This window comes from Lycium barbarum, chromosome 4, assembly GCF_019175385.1.
Source record: "Lycium barbarum isolate Lr01 chromosome 4, ASM1917538v2, whole genome shotgun sequence".
NCBI classification, from domain to species: domain Eukaryota; kingdom Viridiplantae; phylum Streptophyta; class Magnoliopsida; order Solanales; family Solanaceae; genus Lycium; species Lycium barbarum.
Window position 1 is genome coordinate 36,920,492 of NC_083340.1, and position 12,856 is coordinate 36,933,347.

General features: G+C 35.8%; 1 protein-coding gene across 5 annotated transcripts; it reads right to left on the reverse strand.

Annotated features, from left to right (window-relative positions):
- Positions 1–261: 261 nt before the first annotated feature.
- Positions 262–12,439, reverse strand: LOC132635890 (K(+) efflux antiporter 6-like). 5 transcript variants are annotated; one of them, XR_009580815.1, is made up of 21 exons: positions 12,071–12,439; positions 11,502–11,545; positions 10,471–10,532; positions 10,265–10,343; positions 10,113–10,174; positions 9,961–10,036; positions 9,753–9,827; positions 9,262–9,333; positions 9,057–9,140; positions 7,167–7,235; positions 6,999–7,076; positions 6,516–6,604; positions 5,215–5,311; positions 4,773–4,826; positions 4,081–4,176; positions 3,646–3,834; positions 3,482–3,559; positions 3,243–3,287; positions 2,005–2,094; positions 1,538–1,889; positions 262–594 (listed from the first exon to the last, which is right to left on the reverse strand). XR_009580815.1 is itself a non-coding variant. In XM_060352484.1 (21 exons), exons 3-21 carry the CDS (start codon positions 10,825–10,827, stop codon positions 1,803–1,805), a joined length of 1,566 nt encoding a protein of 521 aa, XP_060208467.1. In that variant the 5' UTR covers positions 10,828–10,917; positions 11,502–11,545; positions 12,071–12,149; the 3' UTR covers positions 1,336–1,802. The 5 variants fall into 5 exon arrangements, 3 of the variants coding, with proteins under 3 accessions (XP_060208467.1, XP_060208464.1, XP_060208466.1); XR_009580814.1 differs by having other exon boundaries at positions 262–617; XM_060352484.1 differs by lacking the exon at positions 262–594 and adding an exon at positions 10,769–10,917 and having other exon boundaries at positions 1,336–1,889; positions 10,446–10,532; positions 12,071–12,149.
- Positions 12,440–12,856: the final 417 nt, after the last annotated feature.

The window sequence follows — 12,856 nt, forward strand, 5'->3', positions numbered from 1 at the left end:
TTATCTGACCGTGAGGGCCCTAACATATGTATCGGTACTTCTATGATACTTTCAACAGTTTACCTAATCTTTGTGATATTTGTTTGATTGTGTGACGCATTCTCACACTGTTGGCAAAAACACGCAGCGTAGGCACGATGTATGTTCTCAAGTGTAGTCAGCCAGCGGTTGACTCACTGTGAGCGCATTCATGGCCCCAGATTTGGGTTTGAGCTTGAGCGATGACTCATGGAATCACAACTTTAGCAGTTCATCAGCATGTAATAATATTATGTCTACTTCCATTACCTATATTCATAATCAGTTTGTTTTACTTGTAAATCATGTATAGTCATAGTGTATGTATACATTAGCGCCTTCTAAAGACTTTCTCCGGAGGTAGGCTAAAAGAGAAAGTCGATGATCTTACTGGGACTTTTAGACTCACAATTACTGCGTGTGCACAGGTCAGCACAATGATCCAATTGCAGGGAAGTAATTCCAGCTTTGCCTGAGTGTCATTCGGTAGAGGTGAGCCCCCTCTAAACCGGGGATGCACCTTCTTCTATTAGAAAACAGATTGGCTACTTGTTTAGTGACATCGTTCTGATGATTCTGAATTACATGGAAAAACATGTCTGAAAGAAAACAATGTGAAGTTGACAGAACCACAATTTAAGTAGTCACAGAAGTTCAAATAACAACGAGAAATCTTCATTTTAGCCTCAAATATATTAGATAAACATTTACCTATCAAAAGGGGGAAAACAGGAATAAATGAAGCAAGGACCTCGACCTCTGCGTAATACGTGCATCTAACCAAATGTGAGTGAGACAGTATCTTTCAACAACTTTTTTTCTGAAATTTTGGTTGCAAGTGCAGCCACTAGATTTAAAGACCGACTGTCTCATCTCCATATACATTCGACAGTGCAGAATACAGATCTACTCTATATATCGCCATTAAAACCCTGTAAGCTAAAGGATAGAAGTAGGATAACCAGGAGGTAAATGCACTTGACTGTAGTGTTGAAAATGCAAGATTGCAAGTAGCGTGACCTGCACTTATCACACAAACTTGAGTATTGGACAATTTTGATCAATACTTCCCCAAGTTATTTACCAACCGGTCAAACTACCATTTAACGCAAATGGAAGATTAAGATGATATAAACTGGCAAGCAAGCAAACCTCACAAGTTTCTGATTTTTCCTTCGTGAGCTAACTATGACAATAAGATGGGGCGTGATCATCAATAAAACAATACCACATTATTCTACCCGAAAGGGAAAATTTTCCAAGGTAAAGATGTTAAAGAAGTAAAGAACGACATCATCATTTTAACAAAACAAAAAATTTAAGGTAAGACTTTTTTTATACAATTGACGTCGTACATAAAAACATGAACTGTCACATTCTGGAAACTACATGTGGAGCATAAATGAAATAGGAGTGAGAATTCACATAGCAGTTACAATTACATCATAAACCAAAATTATTTTACATTGAGAAGGAACAAATAAGAAAGAATCAAATAACTTGGAAAACTATCTATTACCTTAGGTGAACATGATGCTCCGACTTGTTAGTTGTGTTGCAGTTAGAATACCTCTGTATCCAGGTCTCTCCCAGCTTTAGAGGCACGTATAGCTTTGCCTTTCTCTAGTTTGGTCAAGATAAATAACAAGAAAAACATATCAAGTCCCTCGCATTAGGAAGAGGCAAGAATTAGCCAGAGTCCACAACCTCTGTAGCACCATTCAGGCTGTGAACTGGGAAACACTTTTCCAAGTAAAATAGGTCATCTAGACCTTCCTCACAAATTAACCTTCATGAATCAGATCCTTGGATATCAGTGCAATCCTTTGTTTACCACTATCAGAACGGAAGTTGTCACTTTTGAATCCAAACTGCAAACAAATAAGTCCAAGAGAACATTTAGTGAAAACGACATACTCATGAGCCTAAACTAGTGCTAATGGTGAATCTTCATCCTCGTGGTATGAGCACCAAGGTTGTAATTACCTCACTTGGACTATCAGGTGAGAACCACCTAAGCAACACTCCAAGGTGAACTACAGCAGGGATAAGCTTGAAAAGCAATGGCGTAGTCACCTGCCAAAACATTTGTCATAATTCAGCTAGAAAAACAGAACTAAGGACTGACTGTGAATAGAAAATGATTTATTCTTCATATGCAAGCATGGAGACGCTTTTATTTAAGATAGTACTTCTATTTTGATTTCTCTATATCTTGCCCGCACATGCTTCCACTCGCACACGAAAACTATTATGGGAAGGCGTGTGTTTGTTCAAATTTCTTGCAAAAAGTGAATTTTTTTGGATTGCAATGTTTTTAAAAACTTCCAAAAGATTTTTTTGCAAAAAGTAGAAAAAAAAAATTGAATTTAAAGAAGTGCTAGGAGCTGGATTTTCACACAAATCTATCCACTAAAAAATCTTTTAAAAAAAAATTAAAACTACTCAAACACATTGTCAACTTACACAAACTTCTTTTAAAACCTTTTTTCGAAAATGTTGGCCAAATGGCTCCTAAGTTAATGTAAAATGCTAGAAAAGGACATGAGTATCCTTGCAATGTGCAAGTTTCCCCCAGGTATCCTCGATTGTAGAAGCATTATCTCTCTGTAATTGGTACTGAGAGACTGAGAATAAGCTGTTAGCACCCCTTTAGTGTACCAACGATTTACGCATGGAAAGTTTAAACAAATTAGGAAGTAGATTTTTTTAATTTTTCTATTATTTATGCTCCTATTTCTTTGTAGCAGTCATTACAGTAAAGAGGTTATTCCTCCAGATTCTCTTTTCAGTTTTAGTAGGAATTTATTTCCTTATTATTAGGTAGGTGGTTAATACTTGTATTTAAATGTACTTGAATTCAATGGAAGGTATGCAGAAAATTATCCAGTTTTTGAGTACTTAAACTCAACAGATTGCAGGTTCTCTCTTAACAAACCAGCATCATAGTTCGGAAAAAGAAATCATCTTCTCCTAATTCTCTCTACGTTAACTCTGATTCTGTCTTACATCGTCCCGTAACTCGATCCATAACTGGGGAAGCCTTCACCAATAACAAGTAACTCAATATCCGAACGTCGAAGTAAATAAGAGAAAGAAAAGAGAAATGTATTATGGGTCCTAATAGTCAAAGATAACTATATAACTCTAACATGAATAAGATTTGCAGCATCTTCCAGTACTGAGACCATAAGGAGATAAAAAAGAAAGCCAATAGCTCATACCAGACTGAGAGCTGTTGTTCCTAGAAGCAGCAGGTACAATTTACCCTGAAAGTTGTAATCATACATTCATCCATCAAACAAATGAATTCCATAGAAGTGCTGGGGAAGATATTTATTTTGAAAGTCATGGCAGGCAGAAAGGATAATGTGTGAGTTCTGTTTCTATCCTATCAGGCTCTTTCTAAAGTTGGATAGCAATCAGAAAATCCTGTCGCATAGAGAACAGTAGTATCAATTACCTCAACCAGATGAACATTAGAAGCACGACTGAGCAAAACAAAAGCGAATTCTCCTATTTGTGCTAAAGACATTCCGACCTACAAAATGTCAATCTACCTTTGTTAACAAAAGTCAGTTACTTATACAACAAAAGTTAAAACTAAATAGAGCAGTGGAGTCATACTAGCAGTGAGGTTTTGTTGTTGTAGCCAAAGGCTTTAACAACTGCAGAAGTCACAGCAGTTTTAACAATGACCACTAATATCACTGATGCGAGTAGGATATCAACATGGTTCCAGAGGAAATGTACATGGATGAGCATCCCAATACTGGCAAGAAAAAGAGCCGCAAAGAAGTTACGTATGGGTTCAACCTGCATCAATATAAACCTTAACCAGATGCACCCAGAAGAGAAAGGCAGAAAGAGAATAAGTCCTATCTCTGCACTAGATTATACGACAAGACAATGAGTTGGTCTTTTTGAAGTGGACCAAAAAGAAACTTTTATTCAAATATCAGATAGGCTTCACGATCTTATTTCCTAATGCCCATCGATACCATGATTGCTTCTTGTCCCTATGTTTGTAATGGCAAAACAAATATCATAATGAAGTCTTACTTGTTCAAGAGTATGTTGGGCAAGATCAGTTGTTGAAATCATCACTCCAGCAGCAAATGAACCCAACTCTAAGCTTAGACCTAGCTTATCACTACACTGAAATTGTACAAACAATAGAAAAAAATTATTGATAAGAAAAATGTAAAAAAATTGGTTCTTCGTGTGCACCAAAATAACCAAATTCAACATGAACCACTAAAAAATTCAAGAATTAAAATAATATGCACTATATAGTGAACACGTTATTAAAGCACAGATTAGTAAACATGACAAAGAATTTGGAATAAAAAAGCAAATTGATTTTGGAAAATTAGCAGACCAAGCATGAACAAGCTGTTCAGAGCTCTTCTTAACTGCAGCACAATTGAGGAGCTATTTGTGAAGAGCTAGAAAATTCTGAACTAGAAATATGTTGGCCATATGAACATATCTTTGTGAAGAGCTTTCTAACAAGGTTTCAATTCAAAAATGATAAAAACAAGCACATCTAACATTGCAGACATGTTGAGGAGGCCATAACAAATATTTACTCCAATTCCAGAAGTCCTAGTCCTGAATCTTTCTATCAGGGATGTAGAGAGATGTTGGGTCAGCAAGAATTAATGCATAACCAGAAACCAGAGAAAAGACAATCCAAATGCATATTTTATTACACAAGTTCAAAAGAGCAGAGTGATAGAAGAATAACCAACCCAAGCTACAAGGAGGCAAAATGCCACTGAAGCCAATTGATACAGTTCATTGGTCTGCAAAAACCAAGGACATAATTAGAATTCTCAGAAAAATCATAAGTACCACCAGTAACCACCATGCCCACAAGTAGTCATGAAGATCTCATGAAAACTGACAAACAATGTTCATGGAGCAGTTTCAGTCCAACCTAAATAATGGGCCAAGCAGTACAATAAATGTGCGACCATATAAATGAGTCAAGCATGCAATAAATGTGCGCTGTACTTTGTAGAGTAGGTTCTTAACTGATTCTGTACGTTCTACAGTCTAACCACACCTATAAATAGGTGTTTGGCGTATTTTGTGAGAATTCAATATTCTCTCTAATTCTTCCTCTCCCAATAGATCTAAGAAAGTGCTATTGCCTAACAAAGGGACTTTTTTAAGTCAGGAAGTTCATACCTGTGACGATAAGCTTATCATCAGCTTCAGGAACCATGGCACACACTTCCGTGATAATATTGACAAAAAAGCCAAAAATAAGAGCAACATGACCAACCTGGCTGATAGATGAATCAGTATAATGCAACAAATAAGTAGGATTGGTGCAAATAACGTCAAGGAAGAGTTTCAAACAATTTAAAGAACCGAAATTCCAGAAGTACTAGCTTAGTGCCTACTTCCCACAATCCCACTTTCCACATTTCCCACAAGTTTAATAATGGAGGACAAACAATACAGTGGTACACCAGTATTGGTATAACTATAGTACTCCCTCCGTTTCAATTTATGTGAACCCATTTGACTGGGCACAACGTTTAAAAAATAGTGAAGACTTTTGAAACTTGTGGTTCAAAATAAGTCTCGAATATTTGTGTAGCTGTAAATCATTTCATAAAGTGAATTTGTTTCCAAATTAGGAAAGAGGTCATTCATTTTGGCACGGACTAAAAAGGAACTAGGTTCACATAAATTGAAACAAAGGGAATATATATTATATAATACACCACTAGGCAGTAAGTACAGTCTATGCTAACTACGTAATAGAATCAACCACCATCATAGGATACAAATGGAGTTATGTTGGTGTCTACTACAATACCATAAAGAACTGAGGCACGTTGGAACTGACAATTCTACTGAAATGCAATCACTCCAAAAAGAATTACAAAATTTAGTTGCATAGATAAATTTTTCAAAGCTCATTCCATTCAAAGTAAGTTTCTCCTTCACAAGGGTACCAAAAACAGTCCTCTTTACATGAGACCGATCAATAAGTATGTCATCCTTGCAAAACCATGCTAAGCATTTAGACGTTGTTCCTCATTTCACAACTAACAACAGTGTAAAAGCATTGCCTCTTAGCAAAAGTGCATGACAAAATATTAAGGATGCCAAAGCTACAGAATTTAGCACCAAATACACAGAAATACAAAAGCCTTGTTCTCATTTTAATTGCTCTGTGCACAATTTAAATTATTAAAGTGTTCCTTCATTCTTAAACTCTGTACCAGGTCAAACACCCTCACATAAATTAGGACGGAGGGAGTATCTTTTTTATCGTTACAATAAAGTCTATCTATAGTTCTCAAGAGACAGAGTCTAAATTATGTCTGAGAACACTCTTTTCCTTCCACTAAGAAGATTCTAAAGAGAAGGAAAGCAAACGGAAATCAACTAGCTTCTACAAATATACCTGACCTGCACCAAAGCATGTACAGAGAGGGAATAGGAAGTGGTCCAAGTCAAATAAGCAAACTTACGACTTTGTCATGGATATTAACCCTTGCAGAACATTGGACGTGCCTCCCAAGATTGGAAGCAAAGCAAACAGGAGACCTACAGCACAATCCTGAAAGAATGAGAAAGTACCTGGAATTTAGACACAACGTTCCTGTTCATTTGAGGGAAGGAAATCTATGAAGTTAACTCTGATCTATTCTAATGTGGTGATATCTTATGGGTGAATAATTAATAGCTTCACCGGGCTCCCCTAGTTTGATGTTTAGTGAGTGTTATTCTTGTGATGATGAAATAGTGGTGAGACTATATTTTCTTTTTGTGACCTTGAATTGGCCACGTGCCATTTAGACTTCTTTTCAACAATATTCGACTAGAACTTCAAATAGTAAATATCAATCAAGTGCAATAAAAACCCAAAATAGGTCTCAAACCATGACACTGGTTACTCATGCAAATGGTAAAGAAAGAAGGATGCGCAGGATATGAATCAGAGGACAAAGCACCTGCAAAATAAGAATGCCAATTGTAACCTGGCCGTGAAGTGCATTTGTACTATTCTTTTCCATCAAAAACTTCAACACCTATGGCAAAGAAAAAGGTCAGTTACCATCAGAGCCTCCAGAGTGCACAATACCCTAAAGGAAATGTAGACTGGATATCGACAGGCTTACCACTGCTGTAGAAGACATTGAGAGAAATGCTCCAACGAATACACCCTCTGAAGGTTTACCGCCACACAACTACAAAATCATCAAGTTGCGCAAGTTTATATTGCTATAAACGGGGAAAACTTTATTGCTATAAACGGGGAAAAACTTTTGGCATACACTAAACATAAAGGACGAGACATAGTACTGGTTTGGATCCAAGCAACTTTCTCCTATCTTACAACATGTATAGGTGTCAAACTAGTTAAGAAGCATGTTACAGTCGCATGGTATACATCTTCTTAATGGTCAACAATTTATTCAGCTGAGCTATTAAGCATAAAATGAGGAGCGAAAACTTCTACATTTTAATTGACTGTATTGTATATATTTTCTGTTAGTAAAATATAGAATGCTAATTAGATTTCACTAGTTCCATTATTGAACAGAAATAAAATTTTAGACGTTAAAATTTACCAACAGATTTCCCCCTCGTAAGATAACTACAGCATTTTGATGCTTTTAGTCTATGAATTGTACCATTTCATCAGAATATTTTATTGCCACATCCGTTTTAGAGGCAACCAGCCCGAACTATTAGTCCCAATTAATTCTCTTCGCCCTGTGCACTTCAGGGTAGCAGTATAGCCAACAAGTTAAATCTGATTGGAGGAAGAATAATCCATTCCATTTAGCAGGAACGTTTCATTAATTGACTCTTGAAAAGTCAGTGGCATTACGGTTACTGAAACTAAGTTGCTAGCTATTGTTCCAATAGGGAAGTAAATTCACAACAATGTTTGAGAAACAGTTTGTTTCACATAAGATACATGTGCTTGCTAGTGATTCACAACTTGTTGATCAAATGCAGTAAGCTTCACATGATGCATTCCCTGCACGGCAATGCATCACATCCAAAGCATATGCTTATTCATCGAGTGACAATGTGTAGTTCACAGTCTTAAAGAAAGTTCCTCTGAAGACTAACACTGTTATATGGGAATGAATGTTGGACCTCAAAGGCACAACATATCCGCAAGATGAGTGTCATCAAAATGTGAATGTTATGTGCACTTATACAAAGTTAGAAAAGATTAGACAAGATCTGAAAGAAGGTGAAAGTTGAATACACATGATAAAAGAGAGAATGTTGTTTGTGATGATTTATCACATCCTACCTAGACATCCAAATGAACCAATGACCAATTTGAGGGTGTTAAATGGGGACAAGGTAGACCAAAAATCACATCAAAGGAAGTTGTCTCAAAAAGACTACAATCATTCGAAATCCTGGTAGACTTAGCGAAAAAACAAAACATAATAGAAGTAACAAGATCCACATATGCGGTATAGGCAAATTAGGACTAAGACTTTTTCATGGCGTAGATTTACATAAGGTTCAATGTTTGGTAGAGTCTCTTTAGTTTCTTTAGAGATATGAATGTCACTATAAAGTATAGAGAGTGCTTAGTGTAGAACCCCAAGATTTGAATATTGAAATGAAATGGTAAATGGAGCAAAATGGATATTGAGGATTCAAATAGCTGGAAAGCTAGATGGGGATTAACCCATAGCTTCTTGTTGATGAGAAAGATGAGTTGGTCATTATTGATTAAGAACCAAAGATGTAAGAGCAAAGCAGCACAAAGAGATACCACGTCCACCCTCCCCCCTCCTCCCCCCCCCCTCCTCCCCCCCCCCCCCCCCCAAACATAAACCTCCCACCGTGCTTAGGCACCAAACTTTGCAATCCTTCCAATACAACACACATTAACACTATGTTTTCTAATTAGATGATCAATGCATAGAAACAACGCAATCATTAGAAAGGTAGTTATTAAATAAATAATAAGAAATAGCGCACCTATAGTCATATAAAACCCAGACCGCATAAAAAGAAAATTTTAGACCTACCGAGGCTGTAATTCCACATAGACATATAAAAAGAAGAAGTTGAAGTAGGCCTCCAAGAACTGCAACTGCTCGAACAATACGAAGCTAGATAAAATACAAAAATCAGAGTCAGCCCACAGTTTGTATAGCATAAATCAATAATGATTGCAGAGTTATATCAAGAAAATGAAAATGAAATATGTAATGCTTTTTTTATTTTGCCAACCTTTGTGGTTGAGAACTCTAGCCCCAAAGCAAAAAGAAGAAAAATTACACCGAACTGAGCCACTGTCTCAACCTATAAGCAGAAACAGGTCCAAAGTGACATAAAACTTGATAAATGAATTAAAACCAAAGAAGAAAATTACGCTAAATTGATTATTGATAGGTAACTATCTTTCATTCAATGGCTAAACATCATTGATACTGTTCTTAATTGCAATTATAGAACCCACTAAGTTGAAACGTTCTTTGGAAATTGGACGTCTCCATCATCTTCCGTTTTCCAATGATTTAGAACCCATATGATCTGATTAAGCTAACAAAAGTGAGATTCTCACTTAAGCAGGCCTAAAATTGTGAAAACAGGTTATTTCACATTTCTTATCAAGTACTACAAGCTCAGGTAGAACCTTTGGACTATAGCAAAGAACAACTCCACTGTATTAGGAAAAGAAATAAACAAACAATAAGATCCTTTCTGTCAAAGCTACATACTTGCACCATTTCACTGACAAAATTAAAGCCTCCAGGTCCAACAATAGATCCTGCCAGTAGGTATCCAGTTATAACCTGAGATATATGAATTAAGAATCAGAAATTTGAATGCCTTGCAACAATGAAAAAAGAACGACGGAATGAAGAGAGACCAGTCATTTTCTTTATCAGTAATGAAGACAAACTCAGTTAAAGATAGTGATCCAACCGGTTGACCGGCACAAGCAAAAGCAATTCCACCACATGTTGCAGAGACAATGACCACTACCAGATCTGATATCAACCTAAACATTAGACATGTCAACCAACAGTGAGCCACACAAATGCTTGTCAGTTTCCATATGAATGTAGAAAGCTTACCTCAAGTCTAACTGTAAAACCGGATACTTGGACTTGAAATTAGATATGATAAAGACATTATCCTGAATAACCAAAATATCAAGCATTACATTCCAAATATACGGATTTTTATTTTCAAAAATCATAACCAGCAAACAACACTAAAAGCTTACCTTCCTATCTATTAATGTTGGGGTTTCCTCTGCTCCATGGTCATTATCAAGTTTGAAAACATGATGAAGTTGAAAGGATCTACAAAGTAATTGAACAAAAATACAAAAATCACGAATCAAGGAGGAGCTGAACACTGTAGAAAGTTAACTTTTTTTTTTTTTTTTTGAGTAGAAAGTTAACTTGTGAAAATACACAAAGCATGTACTTGTCCTCTTTCTTCGTGTCATTTTTCTTGGGCTTAACTCTAGCCACAGTTTCCAACACCGCCTGAAAAAGAAAGGGATAAAACATTGAAGCAACACACATTCAAACAGCTATACTCTAGAAAGGAGTATCAGTACAATGGTATAATAGTTATGAAAGAGAAACACCAATCAGAATGATGGGTATAAGCACAATTTAAATATATATAATCTTATTACTAGGTAAACCAAAAATATGCAACAAGTTAAAAACCAGTAACAGACCTCAGCAGAATAAACAGAGGAATGAAACTTATATACCTGAGTGTAAACAGCGAAAAAGACATCATTAAGTTGTTACAAGTTATAAGATACTCCATCCTTCCCAATTCAAGTGTCTTACTTTCCTTTTGGTCTGTCCCAAAGAGAGTGCCTCTTTCTATATTTAGTAAGTTGGCAATTCATACATCCTACATGGCAAGTTTATAACCACAAGATTCAAATAACATTTTAGTACATTTTACACATCTTTAATTTACGGCCACAAGATTCAAAAATCTCTCTTTATTTCTTAATCTCCATGCCTAGTCAAATTAAGACACTTAAAATTGAGATGGAGGGAGTAAGTAATTAGTTTTATTCTTCAGAACCGGCTGAGGACTAACCATGATAACAGAAATAAGTGGTGAAGCATAACAGAAAGGCTATTTCCCAAACACTAACTGATGGAGAAAATGATACTGTATCAAAGCCAAATTACGAGTTCGTGTTCTTTCATTTGAAGAAATATTATGATATTTTACTTATCCAATATATCATGCTTAAATCTACTCCCTTTTCATAGGAAATTCTTTAATTTTTTTTCCTTTGGGATGACTTTGGAGTCCCACCGAGCACCTCTAATACATGAATAACTCTACCACGACAGATTGGAACAAGTAACCTTCTTTAATGGAATAATTACACATAGCAATTCAAACGAAACTTATAACAATCACTTCATAGAATATAATTCATTGGGAAGGAGTGGAGAGATAATGTAAGATGTGCACACCTGCTGCTCGGCCACACTATTATTGAAGCTTCCCGCATCATTAGCTGCCAATTAAATAAGAAAAATACATCGCGCAATCCGTAAATAGCTGATTTTTATTGCATATGACAACTACAAAAGCAGATCTTCATACATATTACTCCCTCCCTCCGTTTATGTGGCACCTTTCGGTTTTCGAGATTCAAACAAAGTATTTCTTTTTTCATATATATTTTGAATTGTCAATTATTGTGACTTATATCACTTTTTACGTAGTTTCTAAATATGTAAATTATATTTAAAAAACTTGAACATTACATGCCCCGATTCACGGTTAAATTAACTTTTGTCTCTCGAAATCCAAACTATGCCACATAAATTAGGATGGAGGGACTAATTTTTTTTTTATTTTTTTTTTACTAGATACAGCAATTAATGAAACTATATACAAGGTCGCATTAATAAACAAAGTAGTCTATCTGAGAGCAGAAAATGAAGATTTACAGAGTTTAAACTCATATCTCCAGTTGGCAATTCAACTGTGACTTATAGGTTGTAAAACGCTGTGAGCAAGTTGAGTAAATTGAAACCTTGATGTTTATCATCATTTTCAGTGAACTCTTTTTGGAGAGCTCGATCGATCATATCAGCAAAAGTATCCTCTTTAGGTCCACTGCGCACTTCACTACCTCCTCTAAACTGTTGATCTGGAAGCGCAAGTGCAAGTGCAAGTGCTAAAGCAGAACAAAGCAGCAATCCAGAAATAGTAGACAGCTTGAGCTTTATAAATAGGGATGATCTCCTCCGACTAGTACTCATTGCACGCCGGCGGTATTTATTAACACAGTTTCGGTGTCGGTTTGTCGCTTTCCTCTACTCCGCCACTAGTTTCAAAGTTGTGTATATATATATTTTTAGTATGTGGAACACCCACTGACACGCTACACTGGCTGTTGAAAACGAAATTCGACACAAGAGGGACATAGATTGAATTTTCTAGGAAATAGACAGTTGGACGATAAATTAAAAAGTAACCATGGTTAGATTTTAACTCGTTTGGTCTGAATTATAATTCTTGGATTGATTTATTCTACCTGAAAAACAGGATAAATTAATATCTAATTTGATAGGATAGGATGGGATATGATTAAATTTGGACTAAATTTATACTTTATTTGACTAATTTATTTCAAAATAAATTTATACCTTCAATCAAACAAAATATAAATTTATATCCAAACGAATTCTAAGATACCTGACCTTATCCATGAACCAAACGACCCCTAATTGAATTACTAGACAAAAAATGAAAGGTGGTAATCAAGACTTTAATAAGGATGATTAAGACAGTTGGGGGATTGTTTTTCAGGCGACCA

Coding starts and splice junctions, on each gene's coding strand:
- LOC132635890 (XM_060352481.1), bottom strand. CDS start 12,299: ATGAGTACTAGTCGGAGGAGATCATCCCTATTTATAAAGCTCAAGCTG. Junction 10,175..10,264: donor CAACATTAATAGATAGGAAG/GTAAGCTTTTAG, acceptor TTGGTTATTCAG/GATAATGTCTTTATCATATC. Junction 7,077..7,166: donor CAATGTCTTCTACAGCAGTG/GTAAGCCTGTCG, acceptor TCTTTGCCATAG/GTGTTGAAGTTTTTGATGGA.